The 17794-nt window shown below is 37.9% G+C and overlaps 1 protein-coding gene and 1 pseudogene across 19 annotated transcripts in view; both read left to right on the top strand.

The window, feature by feature from the left end:
• LOC306864524 (protocadherin gamma-C5-like) overlaps window positions 1–15167 on the top strand; it is a gene marked incomplete at its 5' end in the record, with an annotated part of 71270 nt that extends 56103 nt beyond the window's left edge. For 8 of the 18 annotated variants that reach the window (XM_079408601.1, XM_079408603.1, XM_079408602.1 and 5 more), the window contains 4 exons: window positions 7004–7062; window positions 7991–8044; window positions 9652–9770; window positions 13302–15165. In XM_079408601.1, the coding sequence (XP_079264727.1) occupies window positions 7004–7062; window positions 7991–8044; window positions 9652–9770; window positions 13302–13531 (462 nt within the window). In that variant the 3' untranslated portion in view covers window positions 13532–15165. Of the gene's footprint in view, window positions 1–276; window positions 2716–7003; window positions 7063–7990; window positions 8045–9651; window positions 9771–13298 lie in introns of those variants that run through there. The other 10 variants (XM_079408594.1, XM_079408593.1, XM_079408592.1 and 7 more) reach the window with 5 other exon arrangements.
• Window positions 3222–6943, top strand: LOC306864393 (protocadherin gamma-C4-like; annotated as a pseudogene). The gene is made up of 3 exons: window positions 3222–5008; window positions 5192–5440; window positions 6888–6943. The product of its transcript is annotated as a protocadherin gamma-C4-like (transcript).
• Window positions 15168–17794: the final 2627 nt, after the last annotated feature.

Here is a 17794-nt window from a genome sequence, read left to right as displayed (position 1 = left end):
AGGCGCTGATGCTGCGCCTTTAAGAGGCTGTTCTCTTGCTACTGGTTATTGCGATTATTCTCCTCACCAATCACATGCAGAATTGTACAAAGAGATCTACTCCCTCCCCCACTGACATTACAACGTTCAGTGCAAGCGGAGAGGAGGGATGCTGTAATCTTTCCGATAAAATGGATTCTAACATATTTTTGAGACAAAATGGACAAGCGAAATTGACTTCGTGGTGGGACCCCTAGTTTTTATTAGAACGGTGAATAGTCTGGATTTAAAGTCAAAATGACAAAGAGGGTGGCATTCAGATGGTGGAGGCATTATTTGCTCTTCTTTTTTCTCTCTCTTCTTTTGTGGAGTACAACAGAAGGACAGACTCGCTACTCAATTCCCGAGGAATTAAATGTGGGCTCTGTTGTTGGAAATATTGTAAAAGATTTAGGTTTGAAAATATCTGAGCTGTATGATCGTAAGTTGCGAATAGCTTCTGAATCAGGTAAGCAGTATTTCAGCTTGGATTTACGAAGAGGAGATATTGTGGTTAATGAGAGAATCGACAGAGAAATCCTTTGTGGAGAAAACGCAAATTGTCTGTTGCCTCTGCAAATCGTTATTGAGGATCCTTTACAACTTTACAGAGTGGAAGTCGACATACAGGATATTAATGACAATTATCCGCATTTTCAGTCGATGGACCGTGTTTTAAAAATAGCAGAATCCACTGTACCTGGCATGCGCTTTCCTTTAGAGAGCGCAGTAGACCCAGATGTAGGCAGTAACTCTTTGAAATCGTACACTTTGAGTAAAGACGAATGTTTCAGTTTAAAAATAAAAGATCTTGGTGATGGCAGAAAGGTACCTGAATTAGTACTGGAGAAACCTCTGGATCGCGAGAGGAAACCGATTCATCAGCTGATGTTAACTGCCTTAGACGGAGGGAACCCGGTTAGATCAGGAACGTCCCAAATTAATGTCACTGTGCTGGATAACAATGACAACAATCCCGTATTTGAGAAAAATGTTTATAAAGCGGCTTTTTCTGAAAACACAAAAAGGGGCACGACGATTCTTAAAGTTGATGCAAAAGACTTAGACGAAGGTCCTAATGGAGAAATAAAATATTCCTTAGGAGAGCACACTTCTGATACTTTGCGCTCGTTATTTCACATAGATGAGAATACCGGGGATATTATACTAAACGGAGAGTTGGACTATGAAACCACTCCTATGTACAACATTGAGATAAGAGCTAGAGACAGAGGTGTCCCCGAAATGGAGGGCCATTGCACAGTTAAAATAGAAGTCTCGGATATTAACGACAATTCACCGCAGATACTGCTTACGTCTAAACCGAGCCCTGTGCGTGAGGATGCGCCTAGCGGGACAGTTGTAGCGTTAATAAGTGCACGGGACATCGACTCTGGCGACAATGGAAAAGTCAGTCTGCAGACACAGTCTGACCTTCCGTTTATTTTAAAACCATCTTTCTCAAACGAATATTCGTTGGTTACAAACGGTGTTTTAGACCGCGAAACTTTCCCGGAGTATAACGTGGCAATCACTGCATTTGACTCAGGCTCGCCCCCTTTAAGTAGCAAAACAATAATTCCAGTTAAAATTCTTGATGTTAACGACAATGCCCCAAAGTTCTCTGAAAACGTGTATTATGTGTACGTAAAAGAAAATAACACTCCAGGCTCTATTATCTGTTCGGTATCTGCTCAAGACGTTGATGTCGGCGTAAATGGTAAAATAGCATACTCTATTGAGAACCCTAAAATTTGGGATACTCCAATATCCTCGTATATCTACATAAACTCTGACAATGGAAGCATATTTAGCATGCATTCGTTTGACTTCGAAAAAATAAAAGTGTTTGAGGTCATCGTTCAGGCTAAAGATCATGGTTCTCCATCTTTAAGTAGTAATGCGACAGTTCATGTGTTTATTCTGGACCATAACGATAACGCACCTGCTGTCATTTACCCGTCCACATCCATGAGGTCTGTCTCTCATCAGAGGATGCCCCGTTCTGCTAAAGCAGGACATCTCGTTACTAAGGTAACAGCAGTGGACTCGGACTCGGGTCATAACGCCTGGCTGTTCTACAGGCTCGCGGAGGCCACGGACGCGTCTCTGTTCAGTGTCAATTTACATACAGGAGAAGTGAGGACTAAACGCGCTGTTTCAGAGCACGATGACTCCTCTCAGAGACTGCTGATAGAAATAAAGGATAATGGAGAACCGATCCAGTCCACCACAATCACAGTGGATATACTGATAGAGGACGGCTTTCATGAGCCCATCTCAGACTATAGAGAGAAAACCATCGAGCCCAACAAGAAAACTGGCAAAATTACTTTATATCTTATCATCTCTTTGGCTTCCGTGTCCTTGTTGTGTCTTTTGACATTTTTCATCTTACTGGTGAAATGTGCGCGAGGGAGTAGAAGCTGCTGTATCAGGAGAACAAACTCTGAATACAAAAACCCCAACAGAAACCTGCAGATCCAGCTCAACACTGACGGGCCCATTAAGTATGTGGAGGTTCTGGGAGGAGACATGATGTCTCAGAGTCAGTCCTTTGGCTCCTATCTCTCTCCAATGTCAGAATTCAGTGATCTCACCCTCATTAAACCCAGCAGCACCACAAACTTTACAGACACGCTAAACGTGCTTGATGCGTCATTACCAGACAGCGCGTGGACGTTTGAGAGCCAACAGGTGAGACAAACTCAGATTTAAACAAGTTATATTTATGCATTCTACATTAGAGAGTGACGCTACTATCAGCACCTTGGACAGCTCCGTGTGCGCTTTTGTCTAAGCAAAGTAACTTTCATCCAATAGAAACGCTTGTTTTTATCCCCACCCCCTTTAACTCTTCTCCCAGACCCGCACAGGCTTGTTGCTCTTGAGAGCTGTGTTGTTAGTTTAGAAACTTAGAACAAATGGTGGAGATCATGGATACAAAACAAAACGTGTTTCTTTTATTCTTAACAACGTTTTGTCAGGTCTAGGATATGCATTAATTAAAACCCTGAAGTAGTCTTTAGCTACTAGTGAAAATGGAGAGTAAAGAGCTTTTTCAGAGATCTTTGGACTGGGCTGCTGTTTGGATTGTTCTTAATTCTTTGCGTTTTGCTACGCACGCCTCGGAACTTTTATATTCTGCTGCTGAGGAATCTAAACCAGGAACTATTGTTGGCCACTTGACTAACGATTTAGGAATGGACGTTCATGTGATACTTCTAAGAGAGATGCGAATCATCTCGGAATCTAATGCTAAGTATTTTGACGTAGACCTGACATCTGGAGCTTTGGTGGTCAAACAAACAATGGATAGAGAGAGTATGTGTGTAGGAAGTTTACATTGTCATACTCGGATTCAGATTTCTCTTCAGAATCCTTTGGAAACGCACAGCGTTACGGTAGAAATTGTGGATGTTAACGACAATGCGCCACACTTCCAAAGCCGAAACACTTCTTTAGAAATTTCAGAAGCGGCTGCGCCAGACACGATATTCCGCTTAGAAAGTGCGCACGACCCTGACGTTGGTGTGAACTCACTGCGCGCTTATTTTCTTAGTCAAAACGATTGTTTTATACTAAAAGTAGAAACTAAAAGTGACGGAAGCAAAATCCCAATTTTAGTCTTGAACAAGCCTCTAGACAGAGAAAAGACGAGCGAATTTAGATTGCGTTTAACTGCAGTTGATGGTGGCAGTCCAGAAAAGTCCGGCAACAGTGCCATTTTTATAAATGTTCTAGATGTCAATGATAACGCGCCACACTTTCACAATCCAACAAAAATAATCACGCTTTTAGAAAACTCACCTCAGAACGTTAGTTACAGCTCTTAATGCCTCTGATGCCGATCATGGTCAAAACGGTGAAATATCGTATACGTTTGATAAATACACCCCTGACAATGTGTTAAAACTCTTTAGTGTGGATTCTGTGACTGGTGAAATTAGAGTTGCAGGACTAGTCGATCACGAGCTCGCTAATATATATGACGTCACTGTTCTCGCTAGAGACAAAGGAATACCTCCCATGGAGGGCTCGTGCAACATCGAGATTATTGACGTGAATGACAACACTCCTACTATCAGCATTAATGTGGTTTCTCCTGTAATCTCTGAAAATGTGAGTTCAGGAACTGTCATTGCCCTAATCAAAGTTAAAGATGAAGACACAGGGAAAAATGGTGAAGTGAGCATGCATATCCCTTATGGGTTGCCTTTCAAGATGAGTTCGCCATATAAAGGGCTTTTCACTTTAATGACCGATGGCCGGCTGGACAGAGAGTCTGTGGCTGAATACACTATAACTGTGACTGCAACAGACTCTGGTTCCCCACCCCGTTCCTCGCAGGAATCTTTTGTGTTATGTCTTTCAGATGTTAATGATAACCCCCCAGTCTTGTCACAGCCTTCCTACTCTGTGGACATAGCCGAAAACAATGCACCAAATGCTCCCCTTCTGTCCGTGTCTGCATCAGACCCAGATGTGGGTGATAATTCCACTGTTTATTTCTCAATTTTAGAGTGCGAAGCTCTTGGTAGGTCTGTGTCTTCATATGTATATATAAACCCAGATAGTGGGCAGATATATGCCATGAGAAAGTTTGATTATGAGCAATTGAATGCGTTTCAATTCATAGTGCAGGTTCTTGATAAAGGAACTCCAGCTCAAAGCTCCAACACCACAGTGCATGCGTTTATAATAGATCAGAATGATCATCCTCCTGTTCTTATATACCCTGCACCCCCTCCCGATGAGACGCTGCAGTTTTTGGTACCTAGCACATCTGGCATCGGACACCTAGTCAATCGCATCACATTCGTGGATGGCGATAGTGGCCACAATGCTTGGTTATTCTACAGCTTCTCAGGGGTTGATGCTCAAATGTTTCACTTAGGCGCACATACTGGAGAGCTGCGTATAGCCCGTAAACTTACAGAAGAAGATAGCAAGTCTGTTTATAGCTTCATTGTGATTGTGAAAGATAACGGTAGGCCTTCTCTCTCCGCTAGCGTGGTAGTTAGCATCACCCTGGCTGAGAAAGATTCACATGTCTCTTCTGAACGTAGAAGCTCTACCTCACAAAGTCCAAAAGGGTCTGAATTCACTTTGTACCTTATAATCACATTATCCTTCGTTCTTATGGTCTCATTCCTGGTTATAATTTTTGTAGTGGTGCGCTGGCTCAGCCAGCATGGTTACGTTATGTGCCTCATGCAAAAACTCGGTTTCAAGCACACTCAATCTCGTGAGCACCAACATAATGACCTCCACCTGCAGCTAAATACTGACGGTCGTATTGGATACATGGAGGTCGTGGGGGTCTCCCGGGACTTCAACAAACACACATACACGCATGGTTTCTCCTCTATCTCCAGCAGGAGTGACTTTGTGTTTGTTAAGGCCCCACAGAGCACTCAAAGTATGCGACTGTCAAAAAGACTTTTCACTCACTCCCTCATGAAGGTGAGATTTTCAGGAAATATTATAGACTACCTTTTAAAAGTCTGGGGTCAGTAAGATTTCTTTAATGTTTGATGAGTAAGAAGTCTTCTATGCTCACCAAGACTTTTTTTTTTATCTAAAATACATTAAAATGGCAATACTGTGAAATATTATTATAATTTAAAGTAACAGTTTTGTATTTTATATATTTTACAATGTAATTTATTCATGTGATGGCAGCTATTACTCCAGTCTTCAGTGTCACATGATCCCTTTAGAAATAATTCTAACTTGCTGATTTGGTGCTAAAGATGCATTTCTTTTTACCAATGTTGAAAACAGTTCCAACAGTCAATATTTTTGTGGAAACCGTTATACACTTTTCACATATATGTGAAATAGAAATCTTTTGTACAATTATAAATGTCTTTATTGTCACTTTTGACCAATTTAATGCATCCGTACTGAATAGAAGTATTCTTTTCTTTCAAAAATTCTTACTGACGCCAAGCTTTTGATGGGTAGTGTAAGCAGTTACTGTCCTTAAGTAAAAAAAAATTGCATTGGTTAATGAATCAAATGATACACGGTTCAAATATCTGTGGTATGAATTTTGTTGTCACTATTTCTCGAAATCATTTTTAGTTAGATGGAAATAATGCTGTGTATGTCATTGATTCAGACTAAGGCTCTAGTCACTATGACTCACTTTTTGGACTAAGCACTCTATAATGCCAAGTGTATTAAGAATCAGGGCACAATATGAGCTATTTCTAGACCCAACGACTCAGCAGAGAATTTAACTGTATGATTCTGAGAAGAATTATGACTGAAAATGTTGTGCTCAAGTCAGGTGAGGCAGATTGTTAGTCATTATGTTTTACAAAGTAGAAGCAGTTTGATGCAGATGTATGTATGCAGTTCCAAATAGCACACAGTCTTTGTGGAATCTATAATAGAGTTTGTAGGATCATAGTGTGATATTGCACATGCTTTGAATGCTATCTTGCAACATAATGACTCGACTCAATGTGGGGAGATGCAATAGAATTGTGTGGGATACTGAGGAAAATATGACAAAATTATGAAAAAATCCAAAAGGGGTTGAAATTTTAGCCATAATCCGCCTACAAGTGAGCTCATATTTAGTTTGATACTGATGTATGTTTATACTCCTCATGTACATGCACTCATGTGTGAAAGAAACATGATTGAAGTTTCAATTATTCACACACACACACACACTCTCCCTCAACCTATTTTCTACTTTATGTTCTTCTTTGTTGCTCTGTTTCTCACTACTCCCCTCGACTTATTCTTTTTGTATCAGTAAAGGTGGAGTTTCAAGAAAACAGTCCTAAGGAAAAGCAGTGGAAGAGCGTCAAATTGTACTCTGCTGTCAATAATATGAATTTGTGTTTCAGAACTACAACCTTCTATGACAGGATCGAAGGACCTGCGATCCAGCATGGACCAATAGTGGATATGATTCTCTATGCCAAGCTAACGTATTGACAAATTATTTTCTTCTCATTTTCAGCAAAAGCCGCCTAATGCTGACTGGCGATTTCCCCCAAACCAGAGGCCTGGACCCAGCGGGTGAGTGCTGGATTCAGTTTATGTGTCTAGCAATACCTATAAATATATTTGAGATTATCCACATGGTATTACGTACACTGTTTTGTAATAATAATCTCTCTGATTGGAATGAGTCAATAAAATAACAAAATCTGGGATTACCTGTTAACATTTGAGTGCCTAGATTTTTGGTGGCCACTATATTATGAATTTAGTCAGCAAGAAGAGTTTAGTAATACCGATTTACTAAAATGAACAAATACTAAACCATCTAGATTAGAATCTGAAGTAATTTAGTAATTTCCCTTCTTTAGTGTTTTCAAAATCTGAGATTACCTGTAAACATTCGAATGCCAAAATTTTTGATGGTCACTGTCTTCTGCATTTAGTCAGCAAGGAGAGTTAAGGAAACAATATTTACATATAAAATAGACAAATACCAAACTATCTAGATTAGAAATAGAATTAGAAATAATTACTAGATAGAAATAATTCACAAATTGTCCTTCCTTTAGTGTTTTAATCTGTATATTTAGCCTATTATCCCCAATTTATGAATGTTAAAAATGTCAATGACAATTTACTATAATCATGCAAAAACAAATCCTGTAAAGAAATTCTGCAACGAAAGATCTGCAAAAAAATAAAGTCCTGCAAAAATAAAATCCTACAAAACAAATCCTGTGAAGAATATCCCACAAAGAAAATCCTGCAAAATAAATCATGTGGGGGAAAACAACCCTGCAAATACACCAAATACATTGTGACAGCAATCATCAGATACAAAAGCGAACCAACTTCCTGTGAGACACAACATCTTAAGAGTATGTATGGTTTAAAGGTAAAGGAGACCCAAAGACGTTTTCACCAATCCATGTGCTCTGGTCAGTCTCTGGTCAGATGCAGGGTGATTGAGTGACAGCTGCATGCTCCTGTGCTTATGTTTCAGCCAACACAGGTTCCACACCCTGCAGCAGAGATGGACTCCATACGAGAAGTCCAGGTAGAGTGAAGGCGAAGAGAAGGCTAGTGTGTGGTAGCATTTGACTTCACCTGGTGTAGGCTTCTAGTGGAATGTTGTGTTTAGGTCTTTCAGAATATGTGTCCTGCAGCTTCCAGCGACATGCTGTCCAGTCTGTGCCTACACATATAAATGTGAACATAAATTACATGCAGTTGGTTCATTTGAGGATAAGGCTTTTGGATGTATGTGTATCGCTGATAGCTGTTTGTTGCACTTTGCTCTGCGGGTTGTCATTGCAGTGTGTTTACCTGTGCTTAGTAAAATTGTTTGTTCCGATTTGATTTATTTTGGCTTTGTAGAGCCAAGTCTGTTAAGTCTGTCCCTAAAGAGTAGATAAATATTTATGTCCTTATGTACGGACTCTGCTATCAATCTGTTTGTGTGGGCAGAGAAAGAGATATAAAAATCAGCTTTTTAGTCATGCCATTTTGAAACTGAGCAGCCAGTAATAACCCAACTATAACCCAACTAAAGTGATAGTTTACCCAAAAACAACAATTCTGTCATCGTTAACTTATCCTTGTGTCGTTTCAAACCTGTATGACCTTTTTCTTATGAGAAACACAAAATATTTGATATTTGAAAAAAATAAAAATAAAATCTAACACACTACTCAAACTTGCATCTTTGGCAAATAAATGTAAGCATTTGTGAAACAAAATCTGTGAAATGACAAAAATCTACCCAAATGAAAAAAACATTAAAAGACTTTAATGTAAGGGCATCGTGTACATTATTCTAATGAACTCATGTGTCCTTTGTCCATTTACATGCTTATCAGAGGATCCTTTTTTATTATTACTTTTTGTTTATTTTTTGACAGCTTTCATTTGAATGGACAGTACCCAAAATAACAGAGTAGAGAATAGCTTGAGGGACAAGCTACAAACCTTTATTAAAATTGTTGAGTTAAATTAAATAATCTATAATCTATACACTGTAAATAGTCACATTAAATGAGTTTTTACATTTGCTGATATGTCCACATTTTTTATAAGCCTGAGGAACATCAATTGACCGAAACGTTGCTAAGCTAATAACATTTTGCAAGGATGCAAGTTTGAGTAAAGTGTAGGTATTTATTTATATTTATATTTATTTATTTTTTAAAAGTTTATACTAGACTGCTGATGCTACTGCATATGAATTAGGTGTGTAAGGCACTATATAAATTAAGTAAATTAAGTAAATGAAACCAAAAATGAGTGAAATATCCCTTGATATATGATAATATATGAAATATCCACAATACTGCTTATTGTGATTTGATTAAAGGGCAAAGTGTATGTGTTGTCAAGCCACATGGTATAAACAGACACAACTGTATTCTGATCAATGCATCTGTCTGTTTACTTCATGTCTAACACTGCTTCTTCAACTTTAGCCTCCATTTTCTGACTGCGCTGCACTGTCCTGCCCTGTCACACAAAATGGCTGTCTCAGCTAATGAACCGGATACATTTATGCTAGCAAATGTGGTGGCTGCTGTTCTTAAATATGTGTCAAAGGAAAAATGCGGGCAAAAAGCACCATGAATGTGTCTGAGTGTACTCAGTGAATCACTAACCCTGTTCTCTGTCATGTAGGGCTGGAGCTCGTCCTGATGAGGCAGGTGCCAGCGCTGGTGTGATCGCAGGAACAGGACCGTGGCCCAACCCCCCTACCGAAGCTGAACAGCTCCAGGCTCTGATGGTGGCAGCGAACGGTGAATCTCAATCTCACTTATTATTCCCTCTTTTTTAAAAGGAGAGCAAATAACAGAATGAAGAGAAAGCATTAGCACAGACATGAACCAGAAATCCTAGTTTTTTAGAAATTAAAGTATAGCCAACAAGACAAACATTTTGCTTATAAAGCAAAAATTTTCTCTGCCAGAGATATCCTTCAGGCTGATCAGCTTTACAAGCTAAATTTTCATGATAATCTTGCTGGTTAAGATAATTAAGGAACCCGCTGGGGCAAATCAGCCCACCAGCATCCAAAACACAGCGTGTGCTGGTCTTTACAGCAGGGAAGTCTGTCCACATATTTTGTATTGGCTATATCAGTACTCAGATTCTGAAGACCGGTAATAACTGGATTTTGTAAGGAAAGAGGCAGATGGAGTGAGAGAAGAAAGAGAGAGTGTGGCTTCCAGAGTAAAATGGATCTCACCATTTATTGACTGTTAGAGAGTCAAATTAATTGAGTGTAAAGAGACAAAGGAGCCTTTTGCCTCTCCGCAGCTGCAGTCAGAATGACAGCACTGTGCTGATGTTGTTCGCTAGCCAAGATAAATGTCATATTTCTAAGAAACAGAATCTCAAGAGTGTTATCTACTGTATTTTAACATACATATGTGCTGCATGAGCAATAATCACGTTATATGCATTTGTTAATTCAAATTTCACTGGGCTGGTGTGATTTCAGTATGCATGAAATGTATATTTAATAACGCAATACACATAATTAGATTTTCATGAATTATCTATTTGCCATGGCCTTGTAAAAAATACACTTTAGCATACTTTAAAAAGAGTACTTACAGAAATAATAAAAGAATATACTTAAGTACAAACTAAATGCAATTTATTCAGTCACTTACAAAAAAAAAATATTTAAATATATTTCTGTTGAAATGTAATGCATTTAAATATATCTGTGTTTTACACATTTGTAATGAAGTAGCTGCAATTTGTTATCTTTACATACAGTGGTGTGAAAAAGTGTTGGCCCCCTTCCTGATTATTTTTTTTTTTTGCATGTTTGTCACACTTTAATGTTTCAGATCAAACAAATTTAAATATCAAAGATAACACACGTAAACACAACATGCAGTTTTTGAATGAAGTTTTTTTATTATGAAGGGAAAACACAATCCAAACCCACATGGCCCTGTGTGAAAAAGTGCTTGCCCCCTAAACCTAATAACTGGTTGGGCCACCCTTAGCAGCAATAACTGCAATCAAGCGTTTGCGATAACTTGCAATAAGTCTGTTACAGCGCTGTGGAGGAATTTTGGCCCACTCATCTTGGCAGAATTGTTGTAATTCAGCCACATTGGAGGGTTTTCGAGCATGAACCGCCTTTTGAAGGTCATGCCACAGCATCTCAATAGGATTCAGGTCAGGACTTTGACTAGGATACTCCAAAGTCTTTTTTTTTGTTTCTTCAGCCATTCAGAGGTGGATTTGCTGGTGTATTTTGGATCATTGTCCTGCTGCAGAACCCAAGTTCGCTTCAGCTTGAGGTCACGAACAGATGGCCGGACATTGTCCTTCATGAATTTTTGGTAGACAGCTGAATTCATGGTTCCATTTATCACAGCAAGTCTTCCAGGTCCTGAAGCAGCAAAACAGCCCCAGACCATCACACTACCACCACCAGATTTTACTGTTGATATGATGTTCTTTTTCTGAAATGCTGTGTTACTTTTACGCCAGGTGTAATGGGACACACACCTTCCAAAAAGTTCAACTTTTGTCTCGTCAGTCCACATTTTTGCCCAGTCTCTTTCTTATGGTGGAGTCATGCACAATGACCTTAACTGAGGCAAGTGAGGCCTGCAGTTCTTTAGATGTTGTTGTGGGGTCTTTTGTGACCTCTTGGATGAGTCGTCTCTGCGCTCTTGGGGTAATTTTGGTCAGCCGGCCACTGCTGGGAAGGTTCACCACTGTTCCATGTTTTCGCCATTTGTGGATAATGGCTCTCACTGTGGTTCGCTGGAGTCCCAAAGCTTTAGAAATGGCTTTATAAGCTTTTCCAGACTGATAGATCTCAATTACTTTCTTTCTCATTTGTTCCTGAATTTCTTTGGATCTCAACATGATGTGTAGCTTTTGAGGATCTTTTGGTCTACTTCACTTTGTCAGGCAGGTCCTATTTAAGTGATTTCTTGATTGTGAACAGGTGTGGCAGTAGTCAGGCCTGGGCGTGCTAGAGAAACTGAACTCAGGTGTGATAAACCACAGTTATGTTTTAACGGGGGTGGGGGGGTGCAAACACTTTTTCACACGGGGCCATGTGGGTTTGGATTTAGTTTTCACTTCATAAAAAAAAAACCTTCATTAAAAACTGCATGTTGTGTTTACTTGATTAATATTTAAATTTGTTTGATGATCTGAAACATTAGTGTGACAAACATGCAAAAAAAATAAAAAATCAGGAAGGGGGCCAACACTTTTTCACACCACTGTATATTATATTTAACACACTTCAGTTTAAATTTTAATCAAGTACTTTACATGTGCTTTAGTATGTTAGTCAACACAATAAAATAAGTGTCCTTTAAAGCATGACAAATGATTTAAAGCAATTATTTTAAATGTACTTAAAATAAAATCTGACATGTGTTTTAAGAAACAGTCATGAAATGTATTCTTTTTTAAGGAAACTTAAAATGATAGATAGTGCATAGGTCATAATTTACTCATCCAAAGCTGTAAGAGTTCCTTCAGCTGTTGAACACATAAGAAGATATTTTGAAGAACGTTGGTAACCAAACAGTTGCCAGTAGCCATTGACTTTCATAGTATGGGAAAAAAATAATAATAATTAGAAGTCAATGGCTACCATCAGTTTTGTTACCGACATTCTTCAAAATGTGTTCAGCAGAAGAAAGAAACTCAACAACTTGAGGGTGAGTAAATGATGACATAATTCTTATTTTTGTGTGAACTATCTCTTTAAGTGGCCTTTTATTTCATTAATATCATATAAATCTGCAAATGATTTATTTTTTTAAATATGCTTGTACCATTTGAAGTACACTACAAGTTCAGTACAGTTAAGTGCACTTCTCTTTAACAAGTGTGAGTTTGGTTTAGGTTAACAATTTCATGACTACAATTTCAATATGAATTTGTGAAAAATAAATGTTTTATGATGTGGGAACAAAGGCAGAACTGCCACACTGCTGTTAGATGACAATGTCACTACCATTTGCGATGCATTTCACAAGAACTGTGAAAATATTGTTGTTTTTTAGTGTGCTATTCTTGTATATACATGTCTTCAGGTCTGTAAGCACGTTGCTGAGTATGTGATGTGTGTCGATGTTACGGCATACATAATGCATGGGGGATGGGCAGGCAGAAGCAGGTCACTGAGGGAGCTGCAATGCGGTTCCTGAGTGACTGAATTATGAGCTCTGTGTCGAACCAACCCATATATAACCTTTCCCATCTCTCTCTCTCTCTCCTGTTCCTATACCTCCTTCTATTGCCTTTCTTTCTCACCCTACCGTTGCTGTCAGAAGCAAGTGAAGCCACTGCAACTCTCGGCCCTCGCTACAATCCACAGTATGGCCCAGACTACCGCCAGAACGTCTACATCCCGGGCAGCACCGCCACCCTCACGGCCAACCCTCAGCAACAGGTACCTCAGCAGGCCCTTCCCCCTCCCCAAGCCCTTCCTCCCGTCGAAGCCCCCAAGGCAGCTCAGACGCCCGCCAGCAAGAAGAAGCCTACTAAGAAAGACAAGAAGTAAGACAGAAGCGTGGAAGCACTATCAGAGCTGCAGAAATATGTTGCAAAGATCTGGGCATCTCCCCTCAAAAAAAAAAAAAAAGTCCACAGGTTTGGTTAAAGAAACAACAATCTTTAGATTTAATGTTCTTTTCAGTGAGGTTTTTATTTGTTTGTTTTAGATTTCCCCATTTTTATTTATTGTATTTTGAATTGTATTACAATATCTTACTCAATAACCCCAAAAATCGGGCATTTCCTGTTTTGTCGCTGAACAGAAAGAATGACTGAACAAGAGGAGATGTGTTCAGATTCCTGAAGCTCTTTCTCGGACAGATAACTCTGTCCTGTAAATAGCATTACTAAAACAAGAAGAAAATATACATTTCTTCTTTTCCAAATGTCATGTTTCAGCCTTCTTTTTGTGTTTTTTATTTTTATTTTATTTTTTCAAAGCAAAGTATGCTTCTTGTGGTTACAAAATGAAACGCTGGTAGGCTTTTTAACAATGTGCCACAACTCTCACCTGACTGAATTAAAGAGTATTGCGCTGAACTATGGGGGATACTAAGAAAAAAAAGGGCACAAGAAAGTATGTTTAACTAGTTTTTGGCGTAAGAGGGTACACTTACACTCGGTGAGACACTGTTGGCATGGTATGTAAAAATAGATTCAGTCTTCATTAGCTTCTTAATAGCCAGTTAAGCAGAGCCGAATGTTAGGTTAACAACATTTGACTATTCTTTGCATTTATTTCCTGTTAGCTTGGTATTAAAATCCTAGAAATGCAAGTAATGTAAACAGTGTTGTTGGAGCTCAGTAAAGATCATCTCAGCCTTTGTAAAGTCAAAATCAGAGAAAGATTTAGGTCAAAGTGAATGTGCTAAGAGTTAATGGAAAACTTGAAGTGAACCGAAAAGAAAGCAACAAATAATGAACATGTGGAAAGACTAATGACTAACTTAAGTGCAACATTGTTGAATGGGTCTTAGATTGAAGGGTTCTGTCCATTTTTCTGCACCACCACAGTGTATATAAAATGTGTAACCTGTCTGTACAAACATTAGAGCCACAAGGGCTGGCTGTAACAGGAATGTTTCAGTATTTTTTAAAAAAAAGCAACAAAAAGTATGATAGAAAAAAGATCCAGTGTAGTGTTGTAGGAAGAAAAACTTCAAGATCATTAACTAACCAAACTGTACATACTACAACTTCTGAAGACACGCAATCGTAGCTTAAGGCTGTGGAGTACTATGTGCATATTTTAGTGTTTTTCCCCCTTGATTACACTTTTGAACTTTCCTTTTCTCCAATCACCTAAAACTATGAAAGATAACAGACAATACTTACTGTCTTTAGAGTACCACCCCTCCCCACATCTTACTGTACTTTTTTGTGCTTGTAATTCCAATCAGTCGGTAATGATACTGGAATGCCACTCTTGTCTGTTTGACTATGAATATATATCTATATATTAATGTCTGTCTGCTGCTTGGCTACCTTTCTGTATTTGGCTGTGATTCCTTTATAAAGAAATGCTTAGCACCTCATGTTACCCTTTTTATTTTATAAGCTAATATTTATATTGCTGTTGATTTATGTTTTACTTTATTATTGGAACACTTACATTTTAAATAAAATTTTGTCAGAACTCACAGTCATGGCTAAGCTGTATTTTTATTTATTTAAATCGCTTTGTCTGTGAACACAATTGTGGACATTTGTCTCATTTCCAACTACATTCAAAAGGTTGAGGTCTGTAAGATATTTGAAAGAAATTGGTACTTTTATTCTGCAAATATTAAACAAATTGACCAAAAGTGACATGAAAAGGCAAAAAAAAAAAAAAAAGTTGCTGAACATTTACTGTTAGAAAACAGCATATATTATTATGCAGCATATATTAACTCTTATATTATTGTTTTCATTATTATATATTTTATATAAATTTTTTTATGAATGCAGTGCAAAGAAATATAATGTGCATCGATTTTTCCAGGATGTGCCTATGACCCATTTTAAGAATCATTATTGATTCAGTTCAGAAAGAATAATAAGAATGCTGGCGTCAGAAGGAGGGAGCTCTGCAGAGATTTCTGAAGTAGGGCATCAGCTCTTGTTCTGGTGTATCCATATATAGCAGAGGCATACGTGTACGGAGGCGCTCCAAATGGCAGAGAAACACGACTCGTTGCAGTGCTATGAAGAGATAACTGGATAATATCCAGAAAATTGTACAATCAAAAGATGAATAAATATGCCTGATATATTCTAAAGCTCATGCAAGATCCTAAACACCTCCTCATATTAAAGCATTTGAAATATGTAATTACTTTCAAAACCATTAACCCAATCCGCTATTCGTACGTTCAGGGACATTTAGAGTAATTGCTGCTTTGTCTAAATGAATTGTGGGAAAAATTAGTGCTCTCATTTTCAGCTTCAGAAAACACACACATGACTCACCAGCTATTACATAACAGTATATACTGAAATGTCATGAACAAAGTGTCAGCCACACACAATAATGTTGGTTTCTACGTTAAAGTGACTACTAATATAACTTGAAATGCTACCTGCAGTCCTGAGAGCGGGTTAAAGGGAAGGTCATGCGATCTTGGATTCACTTAAATAATCACATTATGGATTGTATCGAGTACAGCCGAGAACATGGTCAAATTAGATGAGTTACTTTAAAGGCTTAACCCTCCATTTTATTAAAGCAGACCTGCTCTCAGCCAAGCCATTTCCTCTCCCCCACAAGATGGCCGGCATCTCACACAACTGCAGCCGTTGCCTTGGTGATGAGAGAATGACTCCAATATTCTGAGAAACAGCAGCATGCGATCAGAATCAGTCAGCTGAAATGCACATAATACAGCCTCCACACACACAGCAAACAACACAAATCACTGACCTCATTCGGGTAAACAGAAATATTCAGTATACAAAATAATAATGTGGGTTTCTTAAAATTCCATTAGCTGAGTTTTTAGATAGGATGCATTAAAGGGTACAATTTTGGCCTTAAATAAACTTAAAAGTAGCTTGAGAAACGCCGCAGGGAGATGACAGCTGGATTAGAGGTCATATATATCCTATATATCAGATATTGTATTAACTAGAACAGGATTGCAGTTGAAACTGCAGTTGGGTTATTTTGATTAGGTTAAAAGATATGGCTAACTAGCATAATAATAAAACACAATAATAACTTGATAACAATAAAAAACAGAAGGACAGTCTAGCATCATTTTATGCACTATTCAATTGAAGGTGTTACAGCTATAGGAAGCTGTCCCTATAATCTGTGTGAGATGTTGTATCAGGACATGATAGCATTAACACACTGCTTCAGACGGGCAACACTCCAAGACAGCAGCTGCTTCAGCGCTAAACTCTCCATTTCCTCTCTGCCACAGAGATTATGCAGCCAATCAGCATCTCAACAAAATCACACTCAGGGCTGCATGAAAGACCAATCAGAGAACAAAATAACATTCTACAAACTTAGAAATAATAAAATAATTAATTATTTATTAATTATGTATGCATTAATTAATTATTTCATTATTTGTAAGTGTGCAGACTATTATTTTGTTCTCTGATTGCAGAGAACATATATGTGACCCTGGACCACAAAACCAGTCATAAATTTTGAAATTTTCAAAAATCGAAAAATCAAAATTTTGAATAAAAGCATAAAAGCTGAATAAATAAGCTTTCCATTGATGTATGGGTTGTTATGTTAAGACAATATTTGGCCAAGATACAACTATTTAAAAATCTGGAATCTGAGAGTACAAAAACAATCGCCTTTAAAGTTGTCCAAATGAATTTCTTAGCAGTGCATATTACTAATAAAAAATTAAGTTTTGATATATTTACAGTAGGAAATTTACTAAATATCTTCATGGAACATGATCTTTACTTAATGTCCTAATGATTTTTAACATAAAATAAAAATCAATAATTTTGACCCATTCAATGTATTTTTGGCTATTACTACAAATATACCCCATCGACTTAAGAATGGTTTTAATAATGATAATAATATGATAATAATAATAATAATGATGATGATAATAATAATGCTACTTTTGCTGTATTTTGGATCAAATAAATGCAGGCTTGGTAAGCAGAAGAGAATTCTTTAAAAAACATTAAAAACCTTACTGTTCAAACTATTTTGACTGGTAGTGTGTGTGTGTGTGTGTGTGTGTACATCTCACAGAAGTGAGTACACCCCTCACATTTTTGTAAATATTTTATTATATCTTTTCAT

The sequence above is a fragment of the Barbus barbus genome (genome assembly GCF_936440315.1).
Source record: "Barbus barbus genome assembly, chromosome: 45".
Taxonomy (NCBI): domain Eukaryota; kingdom Metazoa; phylum Chordata; class Actinopteri; order Cypriniformes; family Cyprinidae; genus Barbus; species Barbus barbus.
Note: the sequence above shows the minus strand (reverse complement) of the source record. Positions and strands in the feature narration are given on the sequence as shown.